The 26,721-nt window shown below is 43.0% G+C and overlaps 2 protein-coding genes across 12 annotated transcripts; one reads left to right on the top strand and one right to left on the bottom strand.

Moving 5' to 3' along the window:
• The first annotated feature begins 527 nt into the window (after positions 1-527).
• Positions 528-21,305, top strand: btv (dynein cytoplasmic heavy chain beethoven). Of its 2 annotated transcripts, XM_017089672.4 has the most exons (25): positions 528-641; positions 695-1,011; positions 1,254-1,338; positions 1,443-1,572; positions 1,627-2,087; positions 2,148-2,676; positions 2,819-3,242; positions 3,309-5,218; positions 5,510-5,726; positions 5,794-6,060; positions 6,119-6,802; positions 7,408-7,590; positions 7,775-8,667; positions 11,714-11,839; positions 11,903-12,037; positions 12,094-13,021; positions 13,099-13,215; positions 13,417-13,530; positions 13,589-13,691; positions 14,336-14,791; positions 14,845-16,174; positions 16,236-17,536; positions 17,602-18,980; positions 19,038-19,343; positions 20,920-21,305. In XM_017089672.4, the coding sequence occupies exons 1-25, from the start codon at positions 605-607 to the stop codon at positions 21,190-21,192; spliced, it is 12,705 nt and encodes a 4,234-aa protein (XP_016945161.3). In that variant the 5' UTR covers positions 528-604; the 3' UTR covers positions 21,193-21,305. The 2 variants fall into 2 exon arrangements, with proteins under 2 accessions (XP_016945161.3, XP_070852338.1); XM_070996237.1 differs by having other exon boundaries at positions 11,714-12,037.
• Positions 8,774-20,088, bottom strand: LOC108021123 (pre-mRNA 3'-end-processing factor FIP1). Of its 10 annotated transcripts, none has more exons than XM_065868437.2 (4): positions 19,851-20,087; positions 13,904-14,140; positions 11,364-11,510; positions 8,774-11,117 (listed from the first exon to the last, which is right to left on the bottom strand). In XM_065868437.2, exons 1-4 carry the CDS (start codon positions 19,908-19,910, stop codon positions 10,005-10,007), a joined length of 1,557 nt encoding a protein of 518 aa, XP_065724509.2. In that variant the 5' UTR covers positions 19,911-20,087; the 3' UTR covers positions 8,774-10,004. The 10 variants fall into 10 exon arrangements, with proteins under 10 accessions (XP_065724509.2, XP_065724539.2, XP_016945162.3 ...); XM_065868467.2 differs by having other exon boundaries at positions 11,379-11,510; positions 19,851-20,086; XM_017089673.4 differs by having other exon boundaries at positions 13,994-14,140; positions 19,851-20,084.
• Positions 21,306-26,721: the final 5,416 nt, after the last annotated feature.

The following is a 26,721-nucleotide window of genomic DNA, read 5'->3' as shown; positions in this document are numbered from 1 at the left end:
TGGCAACTACAACACGTGTCATACACCCAAGGGTAAACAACAGGTGCAGGGAGAAAAAACACCGAAACCCAACCACCGGCTTAGTAACAGAAGCAAATACACTGGGGGAACTCAAAAGTATGTAATTAATTATAATGGATTTTTAAAGAACTTAAGAATTGTAAACGACAAACTTAAGAATAAATACATCGTTCATTCATGTGAATCGAAGTATATGTATTACTCTAAAACCTTAAGTATTATAACCATGCTATGTATTTATAAGCTTAATGAGTCAAAGCTCCAATAACTTTTATAGAAGAATTTTTTTTTTAAACGTCATGTTGTATTAAAACACAAACTACATAAATTATAATTTATTTTGAATTAAAATTTAATATTTATATTTATTTGAATATTTATTTATCTTTATATCTCTTAAATATACTTAACACTTTCAAAGGTTTATTTCTGTGTAGAACCCACCACTTCGGGGCAACATTGTACGAGTTGCCTATGGCAACCGAAAAGGACAACAAATGGTTTCCTTTTGAGAAAAGTGAAAGAGTTTTGGTAAAAAGTGAAAATTAACAAGAGGCGTTGGAAGCGGAAAAACTAATTCAAGATGACCCAACGCACCAAATTTATAATAAATACCTCGGGTGAGTATTGTGGTATGCTAACCATTCAAAGTCACATAGAATGTATCCTTTAGTGGAATACTTTTCCGCCCGGTTGCCGGGCTCCGAACTGGACGAGCAAACGGCCATGATTTTGGAGTTCCTGGAACAGGAGGAGCACACGGTCATCTCGGCAGTGCACAGTAAATCCGATGGCAAAATCCGGTTCCACCATCGCATACCGAATGAGGAGCTCTGCCTACTTTTCTACAAGGTGCCGCAGGTGGGACAAAAGCACCAGGACGATAGAAGTGAGCCTCTGCTGGGCATTTTAACCCTTGAAGGGGGCCTGGTCAAGTCGATTTACAATTCCGTTTCTCGGGTTTTCTCGCCCTCTGCCAACTCAGCCCGGGTAAGTCTGCAAACATGTGATGTATAGTGTAGTGCAGTCTGGTGTAATATTCTACCTGGCTAATTCCCTGACTCGCTGTCGCACTCTCCATAGTCTTAATCGCATTTGCGCATAATTCAATACAGTTTGCAATTTCATTTTGCCAGTTATACTATGTCCTGCATCCGGCCATCCAATTTCTTTTTTTCCTATGAGTTATTTGTATCCTTTGCTGTACGTTCTAATATTTCTTTTATTTTTAGCGCAGCGAATATGGACCCGAGTTGAGTGGGATACTGGAGAACTTGCACCAGAACTTGGGATCCAGCCTGGGTTTACCACAGAGCGGTGGGTTTATACTTTTAATTAAATACATGAAGTGATTTTGAAACTAAAGAGCGGAAGGATACGAATTTTTATGGAATTTAATGAGCTTTAAATATTTCAAAAAGGTATTACTAGTCTACGAGATGAGATCAAATATTGGAAACAGAAGCTGGGTCAGAAGTCTAGCTCCCGTTTGGACCGAGAAGCGGCGCAAGTGTTTATTGGCGTTCTGGAAAATATTGAAAAACAAATAAGGTAAAGAGTGTTGTAGTAGTCCCCACATGAATTCAATTGAATATGCAATTAAAGTACCATTGATGGAGCCAATCCGAGTGGCACTATTGAGGAGTTTCTTGACCATGCCCACAACAATCTGGACGAACTGTGGCGACTGCCCTACAATTATCCACAGCAACGGATGACGGACCTCCTGGACATCATTGGAAAGCGGCTGCTGGAGGTCTGTTTGACCCAATTGCTGGCCGAGGACATCTGGAGTCTGAACTCTAGTCATGTCAACAATCTGATGGGTCAGAGCATCGACACGGTTGATGCGTGGATCCAGCTCTGCGACTCCCTCACTCGACTCTTCTGGCCGAATTACGTGAAGCATCCTTGGCTGGGGGATCCCCATGTACCAAAAAGGGGACAACTGTTTAAAGAGCGACTCAGTGAGATCAGGAGCATCAAGCAGCTTTACAAACAGATTGCCACCTTGCTGGATGATGCCGAGCTGCAGGAGATGTTCCAGGAGCAGGCTCCATTCACGGGTGAGTCTGAAAAAAGGGTACAACTTAGGGAACTATAAGTATTAAAATATCCATTTTAAGATTTCAACATATTTGACACAACCTCGCTGGGACAGGCAAAGTGGCACAAGGCTCTGCAGCACTTTGAGCAGGTCCTTCAGCCCATCGATGAGCGAATTGCCGCCGCCCTCAAGGGTCAGCTGCATAACCATCTCAGTAATCCACGGCAGGTGATCTTCATCTTCTCGAAATACGAGACTCTCATTCAAAGACCGGCTGTTCTGGAACTTCTGACCATCGAAAGGGAGCAGTTTCTGCAATCGCTGCACATCCTTTTGCAGGATTTGCGCAAGGCAATGGTGGACACCAATATGGAACCGGATACGGGTCACTTGTCGGTGATCTGTAACGAGTGTCGCTGGCTGAAGGTGGTGCAGCATCAAATCCAGGAGATCGAGAAGGTTAGCCATTTGATTAGTGGTCGAGAGGGCTTCGATAAGATAAACAAGGCGGTGCAGGAAATCAAGGAGGAGACCGAATCCCTGCTGCGCACAAACTTTGAGATCTGGTCGGGACAGTGCTCCACTGCAGTGAAAAGCGGCGAGCTGAGGTGAGTCTACACTGAAAAAAAAACTATTTTTGCAAAAGTAAAATCTAAGTTTAAGTCTTGAAACTAACATGAACATATTTGACCATGAAACGTTTACTATATCAGTGTATTTAATATTTTTTGAACTCCATTTTCACTTTAGACTTCGCGACGATCAGGCGGTGGTGAAGTTTGAGAAGGAGGGTCGCCAACTGATGCGCGTGACCTTCAATCCCAAGCTGGTGACCTTCTGCCAGGATGTGCGGGAGTTCGAGAATCTCGGCTATAATGTCCCCTTGGAGCTCCGAGCAGCTGCCACCCATGCAGCCAAATATATGTGCTATGCCCGGCGACTGCAGCAGATTGCTACATTCCACAACACAATCGGGGATCGGATGATTCCCTGCCAGCGGCCAATTATGCTAAAGAATGCCTTGGAGCTGCAGTATCTCGTCCAAAGCGAAACGGTTGCCTGGCAGGACGAGTCCTCCGTCCAGCGATACGTTGATATCCTTCAGACAGCCGTTTCTAGACTTTCCACGGATAATACACTCCTAGTGGGATATCACGAGCAGGCCAAGAGAACGGTTTGTACCTAAGGAACTTATAGAATATAGTTACAAACCCAACTTAACCATCTCTACCCTCTTCAGGTCATGAAGCTAATGTCCACCGATCTTTTTACCCAAAACCAAATCTGGAAGGACGAGCTGCGACATCTGCGCGAACTGGTGGCCACTTTGGAACGTCAGGGCTACACCCATTTGGATGCCTTCAAGCTGCACTGGGATCACCAGTTGTACAAAGTGCTGGAGTACCAGTATATCTTTGGACTGCTCGACATGAACAATAAGCTGCCCGACATACATGTAAAGCTGATTTTGCGTCAGCGGGAGCTGATCTACAGTCCGCCGGAAGAGGAGATTCGTGACCTGTACTTCAGTCAGTTAAGACGCTTTATCGAGAGACCCTGTAATTTCCACGGACTATCGGAACACAGTCAGGAGCTCTTCAAATCCATGGTCACTTTGAATCGTCATCACTTTGGACCTCTATACCAAAAAGCAGCTGAACTGTTTGACAAGCTGGAGGATTTCAAGACCATTTGGTTGCCCTGGATCGCCTTGGGTTGTGTGGACGTGGAGCAGCTATGTGGAATCCATCTCAATGAAGCCCCGGATTGGGATCGTAACTTCAGGGCTTGCAAACACTTCAGTCAACAGTTTGCGAAACTTCAGCAGGCCGAGGAATCCATCGACTGCATAGTGATCAATGTCCTCCCACTAAGAACGGATATAGAATACATTAGCAGACGGTACTGGGAGGCTCTGGCAAATAGTTTGAGAACGGCCATCCTGACGGATGTGAGTTTGATCCAGGAGTTCCTGCAGAGTGCATTGCAGTTCCTGCAGAATGTGCCCATGGATGAGGGCAGTATTAGTCAATCGGGAATGAAGTATGAAAAGATTATGAGTGAGCTGCCGCAGATCGAAAAAACCTTGGAGGCGGTGAAGGAAAAGGATGCCTGTCTGGCTGGTTGGTGCAAGGAAAGGGTGACCGCTCTCTCCGGAATCCTGCAGCAATGGGAACAGTTGCAACCTCTTCTCGAGAATCATGCCGTGATCCTCCAGCGACAGGTGGACATGATAAAAAATCAGGCCGAGACACAATTGCAAAATCTCAAAAACGAGGCAGAGAAATTTCTACTCAGATGGGAGTCCACCATAGCCGAACTGGAGGCCAATGAGCACTCCACTCTGGAGGTTTTCAAGGAGCGTCGACTCCACTGGCAGCAATTGCAGGAGAAGAAGCAGCTGCTTCTGGAGGAGTGTTCCAAATTTAATATGGAGTTCCCATCGGAGATGCTGACTCCTTTTACAGAAATAGAGGAGCAAATGGAACAGCAATCGAAGCAATGGCAGGTTTATGATAGTTTCCTGACCGAACTGCACCCAATTCTTCAGGAGGAATGGGCCATTTACAGGCGGCGTCCGTATGTCCTTAACGAATTTATTGGCAAGTGGGAGGGCTCTGTTCATGCCTCGATTGATTTGCCCTCCAAGAGAATCCGTCAGCAGGTGGAGAGAATTCAAGCGGCTCTACCAATTCTGCAGCAACTTCAATCGGACTCTTTAAGTGAACGCCATTGGGCCAGGATATTTCAGCTCCTTAATCATAAGGAAACCAAACCTCTGCACTCTATACTACTCCAGGATATCTTACAGGACTTTGATATCCTGCAATCGGCTGCACAGGAGATTGGTAGTATAGTCAGGCAGGCCTCGAGTGAACAGATTGTAAGACAGGCTCTGGTGGAACTCGATCAGTGGTCAGTCACGGCCCAACTGAAACTGATCACTAGGACGGATGCCTCGGGTCAGAGTGTCTCCCTGATCAAGGATTACCAGGAGGTGCTCAACAAGATAGGGGACAACCAGTCTCTGCTGCAATCCGCCAAGAACTCGGCTGCTTTTGACAGCTTTTCTGATCAGGCAGAGCTTTGGGAAAGTCGCTTGAACACGCTGGATGCCCTTCTTAGCAGCTTAAATCACTCTCAGAGGCGGTAAGTGCTTTCAAAATATGTATTATTTAATAACTGTAATTTTTATAAGTTCTATGATACAAGTCACAATTTATGAATATTTTTTGAGCTTTTAATTAATGGATAAATAAATAATAATTATTATTTGTGCGGTTAAAACTACCGGTAGAAATATAATGGTTAAATGATTGCTTATTAATAGATATGGGTTTATAGATAATGGATTATTCAAAAGGTTATTATATGGTAACTTGTAAAATTCTAAGTCTTCTTAAAACTAATTTTTTCTTTCAATCCTACATATGTTTTCAGTTGGGTTTACTTGGAACCCGTCTTTGGATCTGGAACGCTGCAGCAGGAGCAGGCGCTGTTCAAGCGCATCGACAAGGACTTTCGTTTCGTGATGCGGGAAATCGAGATGGATCCGCGGGTAACTTCGCTGACGAAGATAAACAACATCAGCACCATTGTCAATGCACTGGAGACCCAATTGGCCAGGTGCCAGCAGAACCTGATGAGCTACATAACCGTGAGTGGCTAACGCAATCCAACAAATCGCATTATCTATCAGGATGTATATGTAATCCCTTCCGCAGGACAAGCGCAACTCCTTTCCCCGCTTCTACTTCCTGGGCGATGATGATCTACTCGAGCTCCTTGGACAGGCCAGCAAGGATGCGGATGTCATCCAGAGGCACATCCGCAAACTGTTTCCCGGTTGCCACAGTCTCAGCATCCGGCAGGTGGCCCCCAATCCGGGCACATCCTCCGATATCAATCAGTACAGCATCATAGCCGTGCACAGTGCCGAGGGCGATGAGCTCAAGTTAAGCCAGCCCATCGAGATGAAGGGCGACATCGAGGTTAGTCTCTATCCCAACAACTAGATTATTTTAAAATATTTAAGTATATAATTTGCAGAGCTGGCTGAATCAGCTGGTTAAAGTAGTGCAGGATACACTGCGTGATCAAATCTACGAGTGCTACACCAGCACCACTGGAGCTAGTGATAACCTGGATGAGAAAATCCTTAAGAAGTATGCCAGTCAGGTTTTGGCCACCTCCAGAGCCATTCACTTCACGCGTCAGGCGGAGCAGGCCATTGGTGGCATGTCCTTGGGAAAATTGCAGCAACAGTTAAAGGATGAAATCAACCACTTGGCTGCTCTGAAAAACAAATCTCAAAACGGAACCCTGATCAGCATCAAAATTAGGGCCCTTCTTTTGGACTTGGTACACTACTCCGGTGTGGTGGAGCAACTCCAGAAACACAATGTGGTGCACACAGGCGATTGGCATTGGCTGTGTCAACTCAGATATTACCTGGGGAAAGGGACCGGAACGTCGGGCGGAGTTAATACCAATCGACAAGTTTGCGTCCGCATGGTTTATGCCGAATTTGAATACGCCTACGAGTTTCTGGGCCAGGCCAGCAAGCTGGTCCACACGCGGCTCACCCACCGCTGCTATCTCATCCTCACGCAGGCGATGCACATGGGACTGGGCGGTAATCCCTTTGGCCCGGCCGGCACCGGCAAGACGGAGTGCGTCAAGGCCCTGGGGGCCATGTTGGGTCGCTTGGTGTTGGTTTTCAATTGCGACGAGGTGAGTGAGGGTACACTTTCGAAAATAATGCACACAATGTGCACCTGGACTTAAAAAATCACTTAACTATTAACTAATACATTTGTTGAGAATAAGTGCCAGTAGCTACATATATCAAACTAACTAATCAATCATTATTTAAGACTAGGAATATCCAAATTTTACATATTAATTTTTTAGCAGACCGAAAAAATGTTAAGTCTTATTTTATACTACCTTATATAATCATTTATATAAAAATCAAGTAACTTGTATCATATTATAATATGTGGATATACATTTGTTGAGAAAAAGTACCAGTAGCCATATAAATCAAAATAATTAGTCATTATTTTAAACTAGGAATACCCAAATTTCATACTACTTTATATAATCATTAGTAATATTTTACATATTTTTGAAAATATATAAATTTGTATAAACATACTTTAAAAATAGATAGATTTTCTAAGAACAGAGAGAACTAGATGACAAAATTTCAGTTGTTCTGTTGAACATTTATTTTAGCCATTTGAGAACAATTTTTCTTTATATCTCAGTCTTTGGGTTTCTGAGTGCATGATAATTCCTATGCTATACGTCATTATGCCATGGATTGTTTGCAGAATGTGGACACCGAATCGATGAGCCTCATCCTCACCGGCCTGGCCCGCTGCGGGGCGTGGGGCTGCTTTGACGAGTTCAACCGGCTGCAGGAGGCCACTCTGTCGTCCATCTCCATGCTGATCCAACCCATCCAGAGCGCCCTAAAGGAGCGGGCCAACAGCGTCCAGATTGGCGAGAGACAGGTGAGCAGGATGAGTTATGAAGCGGGTCGAAGTTGAAAATGGTGTGACAGAATTTATGGCATGATTGGTTGAGTGCTGAAATTGAGACTATATTGAATTTAAAAGCATTTCTAAGCTATATTCTTATCCTTGAAAATTTGATTATATCCATAAATTATTCAAGTTTCCCCATTCCCTTTCTTAGGTACAACTCAACCAGCACTGCGGCATCTTTGTAACCCTGAATCCGGCCGGAGCTGAATACGGTGGTCGCCAAAAGCTGCCTGGGAACATCCAGGCTCTATTCCGACCCATTGTGATGCAGCAACCGGAGCCGGGAGAAATCGCACGGGTTATGCTCTTCGTTGAGGGCTTTGCCGAGGCCTCCTCCATTGCATCCCGCATCGTGGAGCTGTTCGATTTGTGCGGCAAGATGCTTTCTGCCCAGCGGCATTACGACTGGGGACTCCGGGAATTAAAGACGGTCCTCCTGGTTTGCGGAGAGGGTCTGAGGGGGCAATTAGCCGGCGAGAATAACACCCAGACCACCACTGCTAACGAGGAGATGTCGGTGGTGGTTCGCTGTTTGCGTTCATCCACCATGTCTAAGCTGGCCCCCCATGATGTCACTCGATTTGAGATGATGCTTCGGAATGTTTTCCCGGAGATTGACAGCTCGCCGGCGCCAGAAACTCAGCTCCATCAATCTCTATCCGCCGCTTTTGCGCAACTGGGACTCTGTCGAAGCGAGAGGCAAATTGAAAAGGCTTTGCAACTGCACGAGCAGCTTCAAAAACGGATGGGAGTGGTGATGGTGGGGCCACCAGGATGTGGAAAGTCCACCATCATGGCGCTCCTGAAGCAGGCTCTCAGTGGATCACAACTGAAAGTGCACACCATCAGTCCAAAGTCCATGAGTCGATTTCAATTGCTGGGTCGTCTGGATGCCGATACTCGTCAGTGGCAGGATGGAGTACTCACCCACACTGCGGTTGCAGTCAATCAGGAGCCATCCCACGTCCATTCGTGGATCATTTGCGATGGCAGCATCGATCCAGAGTGGATAGAGGCACTCAACTCGGTTCTAGATGATAACAAGTAAGTATAACCTACTTAGAATCCTGCTTTGTTTCTTCCACCTCAATTGTTCCATTTAAGATATGGATATATTTTTAGATAATTATCCCCCTTTTAAAGAACTCCATTCTATTTTAGCAAATCTCTTTTGCTGCTTATATTTCGCTCGTTTTTTTGCGCATAAATTCGTAATAATTATTTCGCGGCTGGCAATACTATATCATCATATCATATAGGTATACAGTTATCGTTAATCGTATTGTAGATCGTATCATCCTAGACTTGCAAATATTGTATCATCTATCACTTAGCGACTAAACAAAATACGTACAGACCTAAAAAACAGAGAATTGCTGGAAACGATGACGACAGAAAACAAATTATGACGGGGAAGCCCACTAAACTAACGTAATCCGGATTGCGTAACGCAACATAATACGTATCGGCATTTTTTAAATGGCGTCTACCTAACATACATAAAAAATTAACATGGGTGTTTCAGTGCGAGTGTGTGCGTATGAGATGTTGGCACACATCCTTGGGAGTTGTGACTACCATATTATATATGGGTTATCATTATGCGATTATAGAAAGGAAGAAGGTTCGATCGAAATCAGTACAACCTTTTACAACTTATTATATAAGGAAATTTATAAAAATATCAACCAATTCTCTACCAACATTTAATATCAATGATAAATTAATGTACAAGTCTTACCATTTTTAATGAGCTATAGGTGCATTTTATCACATTGTGTTTTTGTTTAAAATTTTATGAAATTTGTTCTTGTTTCTAATACTCTTCGATGGTTGTTCGTAGTTAATTGGTTAATATTTAAATGTGGTCTTAACGACCACAAAAGACAACAAATTTTGCTGCAGAAATGTTTACAACTTTGATTCTTAACCTGCATATCAGGATTTAAATGACATTGGGCATTTTGACAATTATATCTTTTTAACATTTTCAATCCCGATTGAAATGAATTTCGTATAATCATATTTCATTCAAAAAGTTTTAAAGTTTGTGTTGAGACAAGCATAATAAATAAAGCTCTTTGGAAAGAGAGTTATTGATGTGATAAAGATCAAAAATAAAGTAAACAATTCGGAAAGTATTAATTGCTTGCAAAAAAAGAATAGAAATGGTTTCTAATAAATTTTTAACAAGCTACTGTTCCATTCTTGATTACTTGTCATCCCTGTATGTACATCTTTTTTGTGCTTGGACATTTCTGGCAACATTATTCAAATTTACATAAGTATTTAAATCACAACTCCAGGCGTGTGTGCCCTCAAACTATCGGATGCGTTTAGCTGGCTAGAGAATTGAGCTTAGGACTACAGGCGAGAATATCTCACTGCGGTGCATGTTGTAGTTGCTGTGGCGGCGCAGGTTGCTGCTGTTGTTGTTGCTGGTGTGTTGCAGGTGGCGGGGGCGGCAGCGGTGGCAAGGAAAGCGAAGGGGGCGGGGGTGGAGGTGGCAGGGATCGCATGTGTTGCATGTGCGCCTGGGGAGCCATATGCTGGAACATGTTACAATGCTGCTGCTGCTGGAGATGATGTTGCTGCTGCTGTTGTTGATGTTGCTGCTGCTGATGGGCGCTGAAATGATGCTGTTGCTGCGGAGGTGGCTGGGCGGGATTCACCTCGGGTCCGGTTTGTAGTACGATTTCCGGTTCGAGGTTTATAACCATATCGGAATCATCTTGATGGTGCTGCTGGGGATTCCTCAGCGAAGCCAAGGCCGCCGCTTGAGCTGCAGCCATTGCCGAGATATCCTGACCGTACTCCTGTTTAATGCCATTCGGAGGACCCGCATACAGAGTGGCACTGAGGTTTTGATGCAGGATGGGATGGCAGAGCTGCGGCATCAGCGTCACCCCAGCGATTGGCAATGCGGGATGTCCGAAGCTCCGTGGAGGGTAGAGTTGCTGCAACTTATTCAGCTGCTGCAGGTGCGAGGCATGGGCGGGGGGCGTGGCCAGTTGAGTGAGCTGGCTGGTCATCATTCGGTTTCGCTGATGCGCCAGCTGATGACTCAGGTGCTGCTCCTGCAGATGCGTGGGCGGAGGTTGCTGATGCTGCTGCTGCTGAGGCAGCTGCTGATGTTGCTGCAACTGCTGCTGCTGCTGCAGTAGTGGCGTCGGCAGCTGCTGACTTTGGGGCGGGGCTGGTGGCACACCCAGCTCGGGTTTCACCACAGGCACTGGCGGCATCATGGCTGCGAATTCCGGCGGCAACTGCGTCGGGTCCCCGACCAATAAGCCCTTCTTGCGATCCTTTCGGATCTTATCCCTCAGCTTCTCCAGCTGCCTGAAGGCCTCGTTCGCTCTTCGCGCCTTTTTTCTATCCCTATCACGCTCCTGCTCCAGCCTCCTGTACTCCGGATTCATTCGCTTGATCCGTTTCCTCTCCCGGTCCCGCTCCCTTTGAATCATCTTCAGTCGCAGCTCCTCCTCGGGGGTCAACTGCAAACGGAGATGGGAAAAGAATGGGTGGAAAACATATTAAAGCACAGTGTTTCGGGCCACAGAAACTGTGGGAGTTTGTCTGGTTGGGAGGGTTCAAGAAGTGTCAACGGTCCCGGGATCTTCTAAGCCCCTACCCCCTAATCTCAAGCCATGTGAATGTGTGTGTGTCGTGTGATTCGAGTGTGCGATTGTTCGAGTGTGGGATAATGATATAGATAATATAGTATATTGGAAAAATGCTACGTTAGCACGTCGTGCCTTCTTGCGGAATCGATCGCGCTCGCGTTCCATTCGCCGGTACTCGGGATTGAGGCGCTTGATCCTCTTCCTCTCGCGATCCCGCTCCCGCATGATGAACTTGTGGCGCGCCTCCTCCTCGGGGGTCATCAGCTGAAATTACAGAGAGAGCGGTTGGTTGGCAAACGGCAGTCAGCAGAAGGGGTCGTGTCTCGATCTGATTCTGAATCTCGGGCAGTGTTCTTGTGTGGCTAAGCGTGGTCTTATATGGTAGAGTGTTCTCCTCCCAACTTGTCTTGAAACCAGGATATCCATTCCATACAACTTTCTTAACTTTAAACTTTGGTTCCTGGCAGGCTCTTAACATTGCCATCGGGCTGGAGGATTGAATTCGGAAACAATGTAAACTTCATATTCGAAACAGACGATGTAAGGCATGCTTCACCCGCAACGATTTCCAGAATGGGTATTGTCAACATGAGGTGGGTTGTTATAAGTAATTTAAACATAATTGTAAGCTTCCATTTTTTGGTGTTCTCAAATAGTTATGACTACTATCCTGCTAAGGAGATACTCAAACATGAGTTATCAAAGGAACCCTATGGCGATCTTTTGCAGAATTACGTGGATGGTAACTTTCAATATGCAGTGGATTGGGTGGAAAGTCAACATTTATTGAGGTAAATCGCTATCATATTTCCAATAAAACTAGAAATAATTTTCTTTACCTAATCAGTCAGCTACCCGGTATAAATCGCGCCCACCTAATTCGATCCCTGCTGTTACAACTTCATGGCTCACAATTTCTAGAGGAATATGGAGCAGCTACCCTTCGTGCTCTTTTTGGATATATACCCAACGATAAGCAGCGGGAGTTTGCCCAACTGGTCCTGAAGCGCGCTAATCTCTATATAGCCAATCCTAACTACGCTGAACTGACTTACTATGATAGCCGCAAAAATTCCCTGGAGCAATATTCAGTGGATGCAATGGAGATACCAGAGAAAGGATCGCAATTGATAATTACATCCTACATGAAGACGTACTTGGACATACTGGAAACACTGCTGAAGACCCAGGGTAATCGTATCCCGCCCTTTATGCTAATAGGTCCGAGTGGCTCCGGTAAAACCTTGCTACTTCAAAGAGCAGTTCTGGACAATTCGGGCTACCAGTTGGCTACCATAAATTGTTCTACCCAACTTACACCCAGCTATATTTTGCACACTTTAAAGACCCACTGCGTAACAGTGAGTGGAATCAAGGGCAGAGAGTACCGACCAAAACAAGCGAGATTAGTGCTATTCATGAAAAACTTGGACCTCTGCCAGCAGGATTCTTGGGGGGCTTGTGAAGTGGTTGAACTGCTGCTTCAACTGGCCCAACGAGCAGGCTTTTACGCCGAGAATCTCGAATGGATTGGCGTAAGCGGGTTGCAAATTTGCGCCTCCATTAGCGGAAACACCGGAAAAATCTCGCCGCGCTTCTTTGCTATCAATCAGTTTGTGCGAGTTTCACGACCCACGAGACACGATATGCTGGAAATCATCCAGCGGCGATTGGAACCTCTTTTGGAAGAGCACTTCAGGGTTTCGGCAAATCGAGGAGGGTCGGGGGTCAATTTGCAGCACGTCAGCGAGAGTCTGATGGAGTGCTTCGAGAAGGTTGGTATCCGAATCCTCACCTCCCATCCCAAAATTCATCATCGCTGGACCTGCTAATTGACTTTGCCCCATTTTAGCTGCAGGCGACTTTTACCACCGTGGGTGGCAGGCAGGGGCACTACCAGTTCAGCCCCAAATGCATTATGAAGCTTCTGGACGCACTCGTCTTTTATCCCGCCAGTGATTTCAATGAGGTATGGGTTGTAGTGAGAGAAAAAATGTTATAGACAAAAATATACATACATATAAGTAGACAAAAAAACAATGCCTAGATATTATTTATAATTTAAAATGTAACATTGAAAAAGATAACTCAAAATTTCTCCTATCCAACATTGGCTCCATTTAAAATATTTTCTCTCAGTTTACGACTAATCAGATTTGGTCTTTTACAGGCTCTCTACTGCGAACTTTTGGGCATGTTCCGTGATAGATTGATTAGCGAGGAGCATGTCCAGCAATTCGAGGCGATACTCAAGCAAACGATGCGCAAATATTACGGAAAGGAGGTAAGTTTACTTTCAGATTTGCTTAATGAAAGCTTGCTAATGAACTCTGCTCTTCAAGAAAGTATTTTTCGTGCCGAAATCTCCAAAGTCCAGGGGTCAACTGCATTGCCTAACCCATGACGAATGGCTGGAAGAAGTTCAGCGTCAGGTGACCATTTGCAGTGAGTATCAAATGATGTCAGAATAATTTATAGTTTCATGGTTATTCGGTTCAGGACAGAAAAATATTTCTTTTTGCAATCCTACACTACACTGTAGAAAATTGTTAAGAACATTTTAGACGCCACCTCTAGGTCCTAAGTTCTAAAAATCCCAAAAAAAACAACGTTTACCCTATCTCTATCAATAGTTTTAAAGTCAGAGGTCTCCTTACGCATCTGTTGAAGTTGACCGGTGGTAATTCCGCAGTTTCAAGACAAGGGAAGGAGATGGATGATAATTTGGGGTAATCGGGGATAACTACACTGGGCCTGGGCGTCAGCTTGCGAAACCGATCCCGCTCGCGTTCCATCTGCCGGTACTCGGGATTCAGGCGCTTAATCCGCTTCCGCTCGCGATCCCGCTCCCGCATGATGAACTTTTGCCGCGCCTCCTCTTCGGGGGTCATCCACTGAAAGTACACAGAATCATCGAATTTCGTCTGAGCATCGGATCAATTTGAAAAGTATTTTAGTAAATGGAGAAAAAGCCTGGTGCCTGAAGACCAATTAGTTAGGAGAAGTGTTGCCTGAGAGTCAAATTAAATATGCTACGATTTCTAAAATGTAATAAAATCACATCTATGTATATTCTCTATTTCTTATAGATACCGAAAGCTACAGCATCACAGCACCCATCACAGAGGAACTTTTGAACAATACTGCTAGAATAATTAGAGTTCTATCACGAACCGATGCCCACATGCTTATTTTGGGTCAATCTGGGGGACGCCACCTGGATGCTATATATGCGGCAGCCACTTTGCAGGAGGCCAAAGTGCTAACCCTGCAAGGTGGATCCTCCTATGATGTTTCGGAGTTCTACAACGACCTTAAAGTGGCCATGCAGACAGCTGCCCTGGAGCAGCAGATGAGTTACCTACTCATTGAGCATTGTTGGGTGAGTTACGTGCCGGATATTCTGAAGCCCATTGAAGCCCTGCTCGAAGGCAGCGAGATCCTAGAGCTTTTTGGCGAAGATCTGGAAACGGTGGCCAGTAGTCTAAAGCAGGCGGCGCAGCTCGAAGGATACCAGGAATCTTTGGGGACCTACTTTATGAAGCGTGAGTAGATACACTTATAGATCATTTCTTATCTGACCATAATCCAATATAAGGTGCCCGTGAGAATCTCCACATCATCCTAGTCCTGGATCCCAGTAGTGCCAAGGTACAGGACTACTTCAACAACTTTCCTGCCCTGCATCGTCAGATGGATTTACTGTATGTAAGAGGAGAGTCCAGGGAATCCCTGGCCATTCTGCCCAAGCAATACATCGAATTGCTCAATGAATCAGTCGTAGGCGGCGGAAGTGGGCGTGGCAAGGTGCCCGCTTGCAGTCACTTTGGAGATATATCTGACGAACTGCCCCCAGATGAGGCATCCCAAAGATATTACCAACTCATCCGTAGCTATTTCCACATGTACAGCAATGCAGCCAATGAAATCGATCAGAGATTGGGCAAATTGCAAATGGGAGTAGATAAATTGGCCTCTGCTCACGCTTTGGTGGACACCCTTAAGTCCAATGCAGCAGCTCAGGAACAGGCGCTGGGTGAAAAGCGACAGCTGGCCAACGAAGCTCTGGAAATGATTTCATCCACGATGAGAAATGCCAATGAACAAAAGTCCAGCATGCTGGAACTGAAACAACAAACCCAAAAAAGCAGCGAACAGCTGAAGGTTCGACAAAAGGAAATCCAACAGGAATTGGCAGAAGTGGAACCAATTTTGGCGGAAGCTAGTAATGCAGTGGGTCAAATCAAATCGGAGGCTTTATCCGAAATCAGATCCCTGCGAGCTCCTCCAGAGGCTGTGCGAGATATTTTAGAGGGCGTACTCCGATTAATGGGCATTCGAGATACTTCCTGGAACAGCATGAAGACATTTTTGGCCAAGAGAGGTGTCAAGGAGGACATAAGGTCTTTGGATCCAGCTCGAATTAGCCCGGAGAATTGCGAAGCTGTGGAAAAATTACTCCTGGCCAAGGGGGATTCCTATGAGTCGAAGAACGCCAAACGTGCCTCGGCAGCAGCTGCTCCTTTGGCAGCTTGGGTGCAGGCTAGTGTTCGATATTCCCGGGTGATCCAGAGCATCAAGCCCCTCGAAAGGGAACAGAATGAGTTGCAGCGGAATCTCAATGCAGCCGAGGACGAGATGCAAGAGTTGGCCAGTGGACTGGACGATGTGGATAAAAGGGTTAAGCAGTTGTCTGCCAAACTGCAGACCTACACACAAGAGGCAGCGGTGCTGGAGCTGAAACTCCAGGAGGCCAGTGGAACCTTGCAGGCAGCAGAGCTCTTGGTGGGCAAACTAAGTGCTGAATATGCCACCTGGAGTGATCAGCTTGCCGAACTTAAGAAGGCACACAAAACACTGGACGGAAAGACTCTATTGATAGCCATTGCTGTGAATTACTATGCGGGATTGGGACTGGAACAAAGGAGGTGAGGTCAATGGAAATAATTTCTTAACATTTTAAATCTTATTATTATCTTGGACCCACAGCTCTTCAATCAAACGACTGGCGGCGGACTTTCATCTTCCCTCCAACTTCGATCTCCGTGAATCACTGCTCACGGAACAGCAGCAAATTATTTGGGAGAGTCAGGGATTGGCCAGAGATGCTCAGATCATCGAGAGTGCTGCTCTTCTCAGGGAAATGCTATCTCTACCCTACGGAGCCTGTCCTATTCCCCTTCTTTTGGATCCCACACAAACAGCAGCCAATTGGTTGATGGCCCATCTCAAGGGAAGCGGAAGAGCCTGCGAGTTGACCACCCACGGAAACGAGAGATTATCCTATCAGTTAGAACTAGCTGTTCGATTTGGAAAGACTCTTCTGGTCACTGATTGCGAGCAACTGCGTCCTCCTATCCTTCAGCTTCTTCAGGGTCACATTTTTGTTAGATTCAACAAGAGACAACTAGCCGTTGGCTCAAAGTTGGTGGATCTTCACGAGAGTTTCCAGCTGGTGCTGATAAGTAAATCCCATCGTTTGGATTTACCCGATGAGCAGAGAAGTCAACTCAACCTGCTGAAATTTACGATTACTGCGGCTGGTTTGGCCGATCAACTGATGTCCAAAGCGATTGTGCTGAAAAATCCAGAGTTGGAGCAGCAGAGAATAGAGTTGCTACAAAAAGAGGGAGATCTTCTGAAGCAGCGAATGGATATGCAAGATAATCTTCTTGAACAACTATCAAAATCAGAGGGAGATATACTGCGAAATGATCAACTTTTGGCCAGTTTGAATGAGGTCAAACAGAGCAGCGCCCAAATTGAAGAGGCCCTTAAACAAAGTGGGCAAATTAGGGATACGCTACTCGCCCAATTCGGTTCCTTGAGAGATCTCTGCTCCAAGGCGTCAGTCTTTTATGCAGGTCTCATTCAGGGGTATGAACTATCCGCCTTAGTTTACATAGAACTCTTTTTGGGTGCTCTCTCCAAAAATCAGCGAGACGAGGCCAAAGTCTATGAGTTACTAGTAAGAACTGTTTACATGAACTTAGCTAGAGCTACTTCAAGAGATAGTCAGCTATCCTTATCCCTGTGGGTTTGTCATCAGGCGTATCCTGACAGATTAAATGCCAAGGAGTGGGAGTTGTTTGTGAACAACTTCATGGGTAGTTCGGATGGTAGTGTGCTCCTAAATCAGCTGGGGAAACTGCCCGATTGCATGGCCAAGGAGGCGCAGTTAAAACTGGCCATGTTGCTGCAGTTGTTCCCGGATTTGCGAAGCAAACTTCAATTGGAGAAGGATTATATCTGGCGAGGGTTCATCGAGGCTCAAGCGGATGATGTGCTGCGTAAGTTGGAGAAACTATTTTAGTTTGTAAAACTCCCTTAAGAAAATTTATTTTTAAACTTACAGCTGCCTTGGGATCCAGTTTCCAGCGTGTACTTATTGCTCAGATTTTCCGACCCGACTTGGTGCTCCTCCAACTTCGCAAGGTGAGCAGCGATCTTCTGGGAATATCTCCAGATGCATCCACACAACCTTCTGTGGAGCAGTTGCTACAACAAAGCAGTTGTGATCGCCCCATTCTGATGGTAAGTCAGGCGGAAAATGATCCCACTACCGAGTTGAGGAAGTGGGCCAATCAAAAGTACAGGGAAATGGCCATTGGAAAGGGTGCTGAGAAGAGAGTTCTTTCGGAAATGCGACAGGCTGCCATAGATGGCCACTGGTTGTGTGTGAAGAATGTGCATTTGGTGCCCGAGTTCCTAACCCAAATGGAAAGGGAACTGAATGAAATTCAAAAGTCCAAAGACTTTCGTTTGTGGCTGCTGTGCGAATCAACTGAAGGATTTTCCGAGTCTGCCGTTTATAAGTGCCTGAAAGTGCGATATGAACAGCCGAAAGGACTCAAGCAGATTGTGCTGCGTTTGCTCCAGAATTTTGCAGCTGAACAGGATCAAAGCTTGAAGAACCAACCAAAAAGTCTCAAGATGCGACTGGTCTACTTTATCCTAACAGCTGTACTCCAACAAAGGCGTCAGTTTATACCACAAGGTTGGTCAAAATACTATGAATTCGGGGAGGCAGATCTCAAGGCGGCATTGGGTATCCTTAAGTGGATGGATCAGCAGTTAAATTCTGGGAAATGCGATTGGTTGCTCTTGCAACGACTAAGTGAAGCTCTGGCTTTCGGTGGAAGAATAAACAACCTAAGGGACTTGGACATACTCAGGAGCTATCTGAATCAATTTTGTTCTGCGGATGTTTTGAGCAATCGCTGGTCACCTCTAGGATTATCCCTATCCATTCCCACTAGTGGTCAACTTCAGGACTATTATGCTGCATTGGAAAAGCTTCCCGAACTGGATGAACCTAGTATGTATGGTTTGGCCAATCAGGCACAGCAGCAACGCGAAATTGAACAGGCTAAAAAGGTAATCAGGGAACTAAGGGGATTACACTATGGAAGAGCATCAGCTGGAGATGCAGGAGGATCGGGAGAATCTAGAGGCAGCGATCAGCTCACCGATCGTCAAAGGCTAGAGCACCAAATAAAGCCCTTACTAAACCTGTGGCGGAAATTAGCTGGATCCTGTACCATAATTCAAACGGTTAAGGAGTCGAAAGCCGATTCCGGGGAATCCCCCTGGTCACTTTTTGTTCTGGCTGAAATGAAACTGGGAGCAGATCTATATGGCATTGTTCACCAAACGTTATCACAGATGCATGCCTGGCTTAAGGACTCGCAGGACGTGGATGTCAGCACTCTGAGAACTCTGGCAGAGCAGCAGGTTAGGACTTTATTACAAGGATTAAATCTTTTATTTTAAATTTATTATTATCCTTAGATCCCTGCCAGTTGGCTGAAACTATGGAGTGGACCTGGCAGCAACAGTGCTGTCGATTATTTGAGAGCCCTTATTATTCGAGCACAGGCTGCAGAGCTGCGATTTAAGGAGCAACTGCATCTGGAATTCGGCGAGGAAATCAATCTGGTCCAGGTGTTTAACTGTGAGAACCTTTTGGCCTGCTTAAAGTTGCTGCAGTCTCGGAAGTTGGCAGTTTCCACCGAACGTCTGGAGTTGCGAACTTGTGGGCAACTGAATTCAGATGGGAACTCCTCAGATACAATACTTAAGCTGGCTCCTTTAATGGTAAGTAGAAGATAAAAAATAGTTTTTGAGAACTCTAACCAAACTAGTCGTAAAATACTACCATTTATCAAAAAGGGAAGTATTTATAATTCGTTTAGGCAGTTTAATCTGATTTCTTTAAATTTGATTTAAAGGATTGGTTTTGATAGGAATCCTATTCTGATTCTGAGACAAGTCGTGATAGGTCATATTTTTCAAAAATATTAATAAGTCAAAATGACTATATCTTGAAGTCTTCAAAGCTATAACAAAAATGCGAGCTATGGAAATTAAGAATAAGCTTTTATTGGGGTCCTAAAATGGATCCTTTGCTCTGCTTGTTGTATCTTTTATGTTTTTTGATTTTATGAAAATGGCAGTACGTTGAACAGATTGTCTACAAAAGTAGTTTGTCAGTTAGACAACGTTTTTCAAAAACCAGATCCTGAAACCTATATCGATATGTCTTATGGGGACTGATGGCATCCTCCCCCTCTTTCTCATCGGCGTCTTGTCTTTGTGTCTCACCTTCCCCATTTTGGCCATAAAATGGGTCTCCATCGCCGTCTCCATCCTGACCGTTTCCATGGCTCCGGTGTCCGTAATCCTGAGGCTCCTGTTTCCCGGTCGTCGTTTCCGTTCAATGCATCGAAATTATAGTGCTAGTTTGCGCTGGCTGCCCGTTCTTTTCAGTTTTTCTCACGCCGCTTTTTTTTGTTTTCATTTGATTGACATTCCGGCACATTAGAGTTGGTCAGGGCTGCAAATTTGTCCCGTCAAATCTGGCCTTTTTGAGGGCTGCGGGAAAATTGTATGAACTGCAAAATGCTAAAATTCTGGCTACCTTTTTAAAATTTTGTTTCAAGGTGTTTACATTTCATTATAAAAAAAAGAACAAATAGTTAAGTTCTGTAAGTTTTTTTCATTAAATGCGTTGGGCTTTTTCTCTTTCAATAACAGTTTTTATATCCTTAAAATTTGGCATCACTGGGGAGAACCAACTTACGATAGTATTGATATATCGTAATACCAGGGCTGGGAATAACAAACGATACTGTAAAATTAAGAGGACAGAGTACGAGTACTACTGCATTAAAAAATTCGAACATGTTTTACTATAAATTAAATTAAAAATTGAATGCATAGTAAGCATCATTTTCAATTCTCTATAAATTTATCTTTATTAAAAATCCGTCACTCAAGTGATTAAATACAAAATGAAATGTAGAGTACTGTCTACATCTGGTGTAAAAAAGTCTAGTTTGAGCACTCGCCAACTATGGAGTGTGAAATCGCTAAGTTTGGATTGTGACTTCGCTAAGTTGTGGATATGGTACCGAAAAAAGACATTCAAATAAATAACTCAGAGTTGTTGATCCATTTTCGAAAACTTCTATACACATTAAATTTAAAATATTTGTCCTAATAACTTTAAAATTTTATTATTTAGAGAATTTTTTTTTGGATCAATGATGATAAGAAACTACAGTTGAGAAACTATGTTTTTTGCATACGGACGATAAATTTAAAAATTGTAAAATCTTTTCAATTAGTAAATTGATTAATTTTTAATGATACAATACATTTTTCATTGCAGATTGATGGCGCCAAGAGTGGACAAGACAAATCCAACCCCTTCTACATCAGCTACAAAATTAAAGAAGATGCTAGTCAATCGACTGCCAGTTCTTTGAAATATGGGAAAAATTCGTTGTATCCCACCCAAAAAAATGAATCGAATCCCAAATTGCCCTTATATTCTCGAAGCTGTCGGGACAAACTGATTTGTCACCTGAACGTTGATATTGTGACGGGAACATCGGAACAGATTCTCTTAGCTGGAACTGCTCTAATCATCGAGGATTATTAGAAATCAAGCAAATAACCAATTTATTATAAGCTGAAGTACACAAAAACATATGTATATGTATAAATCTGAAATATTTATTTTATTATAATATCCTAACGTTTTACTTCAACAAATGTAAAATGATTTATTATTTGAAATCATTTTCTTCTTTTTGACATATTGCCTTTTAGACCAATCTTACTGTCAGTAAATATTTAAACAACCAACAATTAGGCAGCCAAACACAAACAGCAATTAAACATTTAGGATCTGGACTCCGACTGCAAAGTGCTAATTGATTTCCATATGTCTGCTTTCAAGGGTTTTTCGGTGCCTGTGTTCGTTTGGGGATGCCCCCAAAAATTAATTTCCCACTGCCGAAGGGATTTTATTTCGTCCTGTGTCCCTCATAATCTACTCATATTAAACTAATTGGCGTAAATTTCAACAACAAACTGCCATAAATGTTGGCCATACTTTTAGTTGCCAAGACATCCCCGACCCCCTCGGGCCCAAAACCATTTTACCGTCAAAAACTTGTCTTAACTTTAATTAAGTGGCATTATGTTCAATTAGGCAAAAGTTTCCAATATGCAAATTAACACAATTTGAGTGTAAAGTGCCTCACGGAGAAGAGGGGCGTGGGCGGTGGGCGTGGCAACCAGCTTCTGTGGCAAATAAATTGCGCTACGCACAAATCAAAGTGCCTCGAATCGGTGGGCGTGGCAGTTTGTTAACACATTTTGCACATTTAGCTATGCAAGATTTCTCAGAATTTGTTGTACGCCTCTCTTAACTTGTTGTGCTGTCGGCTATTGATAATAAATAATTTATTACGCTTCAAATGGCAATTTCTTAGCTTCTAATTGAGGAATTAGGCTTCCGGGATGAAATTAAATGACTTAAGGTTACTAGCAAGTAACAATATTAATCCAAGAAATATCGTAAGCTACAAATCTAGAATTAATTTTACCCAGCGGTGGCCATTAATCGGGCAAAGGGAATTGCTTTGCTTGATCTCTGCCGCCACATAAACAGTGTAGAACAGTGCCTGGGCAAATTACTCATACAAATGAATGAACACTTTTGTTTAAATTTGATTCTCTATTACTTTCTGTAAACAAATAGAATGCTTCTTTTGTGAAGGTTCAACCATTTTCAATAGCTTGTAGTTTACATACAACGTAAATGCTAAATGCCATTATATTTGGAACCCAAAACCACATTTATAAGACCTTTAACTATTTGACCCACCGCAATGTTGGATTACCAACTTACCCAAATAGTTCATCGCATTTAATGTGAAAAGCTTGTGGTTTGGTGATTTGGAATTCGCATTGGATAATCCCCACAAAGTTCCAGCTCAATTATGTGCCCCTTCCTAACCCCCAAAAGTCGCAATGACGATTAAATTTCGAATGACTAATTTGTAGTTGATGGGTGGACGTTTCTGTACTGCACACTCCCTTGCGCAAATTGATATCCTTTGGCTCGGGCAGCGTTTGACACATGTTGGGGCCAAATGGTTATGTCCTTGTAATCCTTGCCAGCCTACAAGCAACGGTATCGTCATCTAATTGCATTCGCTTTAATTAAAGTATAAGGCTAATATGACATTTGCATGTGTTTCCGCCCATATCCTGGTACAAATGAATGTATGTATTTGCCATAAATGAAACTCCTTCAAATGTGATTAATAAGCTTGCACTAATGCCGAACTTTTGACTTTTCAGCTGGGATTCGGTCCTTTGGCAAAGGATTGGGTTTTGTCTTTGACATCGATTCCTCTTCGATGGCACCAAATGACCCAGGTTCCCATTAAAATGGTTCCAAAGGGGTTATGCCATTCACTCCAATGCCTTTGAATGGCCACTTTCTCCATTTATTGGATGCTCCTTTGAGGGGTTTTTCTGATTTGATGACCATTTGAAAACAAAACTGTTTTGAGCATTAAATGAGACAGAAGAAGTGAGGGGCTTAAGAATTTCCTTCAAATAGTTTCGGTTTTCTAAATTGAATGGTATGTTTTTGCTATCAATTATGATATTACCATGAAAAAATGTCTAATATAAAAAGCAGCTTAGTTCTGTTTGCTTGAGCCCAGATATTTATTTTTATATAATCTTTGAAACAACAACGAGTTTCTCAATTAAAAATGTTTCTTACTGCTCTTGCAAAAATAATATGAAAATGTTTCATAAACTTTAAAGTTGCCAGGGAATTTGGCCATAAAGTTTAGAGCTCCATGGCAAACTTCTGCTTCGATTCGTTCGTTTCAATATGCAAACTTTGGCCTCGAGAGTCTACAGCCTTCTCCGGCATTATCAAACATTCCCTACTATTTCTTTTAGGTTAATCCCGAGTTATCTCACCTTGGCCGATGAGTTCAGGAGCAGCAAAAAACACCGAAACATAGGGAATAATTCATGCATAATGCCGAGCAGCAAAGAGGATGTAGAGTCAACAAAATGCAGATAACGCGATGGCAGCTGTGCCTTTCCTTCGTTTTTAAACAGGCTTTGCTGTCAGCGGCGGCATTTCCGGTTCCGTTTTGCCGCTCGCTGACTAGCGCCACCTGGCGGCCGCGGGTGTCGCTCTCTCTTTCCCTTTTTGCACTTCAGGCACGTGATAAAAGATACCTTTATTATTTTTTTTTCCACAGAGCTGGCAAATAAATTGCATTTTTGTTTCGGCAGCCGCATTTCATATTTGTATTCCTGCACTTGCACTTTTTTGGCACTCTTTTTTTGCTTAGCTGCTTAACCCCATGAAGCCGTTTTTCTTTTTCCTCTTACCAAGTTTTGTATTTATTTGCGTGTAAACTCAGTCACGTTCGCTGGAAAAAAAGAACGAGGGGAAAATGGGGGTGCAATCAGCGTTTTATGCATTCCAGCCGGGGAGTTGGAAAATCCCATTCAAAAGGCCGCTGTTTTTGGTGGCTTTTTCCTGTGTCTGTTTTTTTCCGCCCCATTCTCGCGCACAAAGGTGCATAATTTTAGTTAAATTTTTGGCATTTCATGCACGAAAACGTTTCTGGGTTAATTTACGTGCGGCATTCAATAATTGTATCTCCCCCAAATGAACCCCTCATCCACCCCCTCGAATTCCCCGTGCAAGGCACATGCAGAATGTGACAAATAAAATTGAATTAACAGCTAAATGAAATGGAATTTATGCCCCGCGTGTGCTGATATATATTTTTGCCTCTGACCAACATAATTCGGTAGCACCATTGACCTGGCAACAGGTGCAACACCCACGGGCATCGGCATTCCGAATAAGAGCCTTAATAAGAGCTCCATAAACCAACACATGCTGCTTTCGGCAATCAAAATTTAATTGTTATTGATTGTTATTAATTGTTAACAATTGTTTAGATGCCATGTTGCTGTTAATGCCAAATGCGGAATTTAATAACATTAATTGTTGGTCAGCTTGAAATCCAAAAGCTATTGTAAAACTACCCCAAAACAAATTGATACACAATTAAAATATTGTTGAAGTGAAAGAAAGTACTTTCTAACTATTCAATAAATCAATATATATATTGTATATGCGCAGTGTTTGTTTAAAGTTAGAAAGCATAAATGCCATACCATTGTATCTATGATTTTGTTTCATTTTCACACACAGAGAGAATTATGACGTCTCATTTGAGTTGAAAATGTTCTTAAAAATAGAAAAAAATTTCAGTTGAAACTGTTTTTATCATGCTTAAACAAAGTTGAATACCTTTACAAAAAGTTGTTAACTAAACTCAATTTGAGTTTTCTCTTTTCACCATTTTGTTCTTCTATTAAGAACATTGATAATAAATGCACTTACATGGATTTTAAGAACGAATGTTCTCAATTCAAGAACAATGCACTCAAACTTTTCTCTCTGTCCAGCAAAGGTCAACTTGCAATTAAGTTTTCGAGTGAACTTGGCCAAAGGAAATGGGACAGAGCCACAGAGTAAAATAAAACTGCATGCATCGAGAACGAATTAAATGGAACGAAACTTTTATGACTGCACCCCTCGCTTCACATGAATGTCAGAACAATTAGGCAACAGTTATCTGTCCATTACACCAAGAAACTCTCCGGATAGATAGGACTCCGTTCCCCCAGCCTGTCGTCATAAATTTTGCGGCCCAGGGCATTAAACAAACTAGCACAAAACTCATTTGGTAAACAGGCAGGATGCAGGATGTGCATGTGTGTGTGTGCGGAGTATCTGTGTACGAGTATCTGTGTGCGGGATTAGGCTAGTGTGCGTGCACTTTCAACACACTGCAAGTGTTGCAGTTGTGAATCTTGAAAGTTTTCGGCCCGGTTTGTCCAAAAACTTTTCGTTACCGCTGCCTGCTGGTCATGTTGCCCATGGATTTTGCTGTGGAATTTGCAGCTTTGTTTTTTCCAAGGGACTTTGCATACACGGAGGTCCTTAGCCTTGGCAGCGACTTTGGGCCGCAAAAGTTATGGTCGGAACACGTCGAAAGCCATGTTCCCCCCTCCCCCTACCAGATTTTACATGCTTCTTGCCCCTTTTTGCGGTCCTGTTGGGCACATAAAAGACGCTCGGAAAAGCTGAGAGAACTGTGAAAACTGCGAAAATGTGTTAATTAACCAAATGTGAGTGTGTGTTTTGTTTTGGGAAAATTAACACTGGTGTGCGTCAAGCGCAAGACAACTAATTAGCCTGTTTATGGTTAAGTGTGGATCTAATATAATGAAATGCCCCGAGGGCCTATTTAGATCGGTTATTTGATATTTATTTGGGCAATTTCAACAATTCTGTTATAAATAACAACCATTTATTAAATTTACGACCTTTATTTAAATTTCGTAAAAAATATTTATGTATACAAATTGTAGAAGATCAATTTTAGGACTGTCGGTAAGAAAATTTAAAACAATTGTTAGGTTCTGTGAGTTATTGAAATTAATATATCGAAACCGACGCAGAAAAAAATAGTCGTAGAAAAGCTACTACTGTCATGATAGGATGAGTGTTAAATTAATACTTTCCAAAGAATTAAATTTAAAAAAATGGACTTAAAAATAATACCACAAACCCAAATTCTACACTGTTTTATATAGGATTACAATTTTAAAGAACTATATTTATGTTATTAAGTCTTGAATCTGTACTTTAATTTCAACAAAGCCTCTGGTATACTTTTAAAAAAACCGGTGTTTTAACTTAACTTTCTGTTTTTTTTTGGTGCACAAAATTATATTTAAAATATTTTAAGATACTTCATTAAGTAGCTTATAATGTTTTTATGTGCGAATTATATATTTCAAGATAATCACCAATATGTTACGTATTTTTGTGAAACCCAAAGATTTGTTTGTGACGTTTGCAGATATATAACTTGTGGTTCCAAGAGATAGTTAAATTGTTTCAGCGCTCCGTAAATTAAGAACCGCATGTGATAGTTCATTAATTCAAATTGTGGACTCTCCACAATTGATGATGCTTGCGCTGGGATCTCATGTTCCCCTCCTTATTTACTATTTGATTCCCATATCCCACATTCCACTCATTTGATTTCATTTGTTA

Source organism: Drosophila suzukii, chromosome 2L, assembly GCF_043229965.1.
Source record: "Drosophila suzukii chromosome 2L, CBGP_Dsuzu_IsoJpt1.0, whole genome shotgun sequence".
NCBI classification, from domain to species: domain Eukaryota; kingdom Metazoa; phylum Arthropoda; class Insecta; order Diptera; family Drosophilidae; genus Drosophila; species Drosophila suzukii.
This window is presented reverse-complemented; position numbering and strand designations above follow the sequence as displayed.

Excerpts from the sequence above, each read along its gene's own strand:
- btv (XM_070996237.1), top strand. The coding sequence starts at position 605 with ATGACCCAACGCACCAAATTTATAATAAATACCTCGG. Across the intron at positions 5,727-5,793 it reads ACCTGATGAGCTACATAACC|GACAAGCGCAACTCCTTTCC; the intron begins GTGAGTGGCTAA and ends TCCCTTCCGCAG. Across the intron at positions 13,531-13,588 it reads GCAAATATTACGGAAAGGAG|AAAGTATTTTTCGTGCCGAA; the intron begins GTAAGTTTACTT and ends CTGCTCTTCAAG.
- LOC108021123 (XM_065868437.2), bottom strand. The coding sequence starts at position 19,910 with ATGGAAACGGTCAGGATGGAGACGGCGATGGAGACCCATTTTATGGCC. Across the intron at positions 11,511-13,903 it reads CGGTCAACTTCAACAGATGC|CTGATGACCCCCGAGGAGGA; the intron begins GTAAGGAGACCT and ends CTGTAATTTCAG. Across the intron at positions 11,118-11,363 it reads AGAAGGCACGACGTGCTAAC|TTGACCCCCGAGGAGGAGCT; the intron begins GTAGCATTTTTC and ends CTCCGTTTGCAG.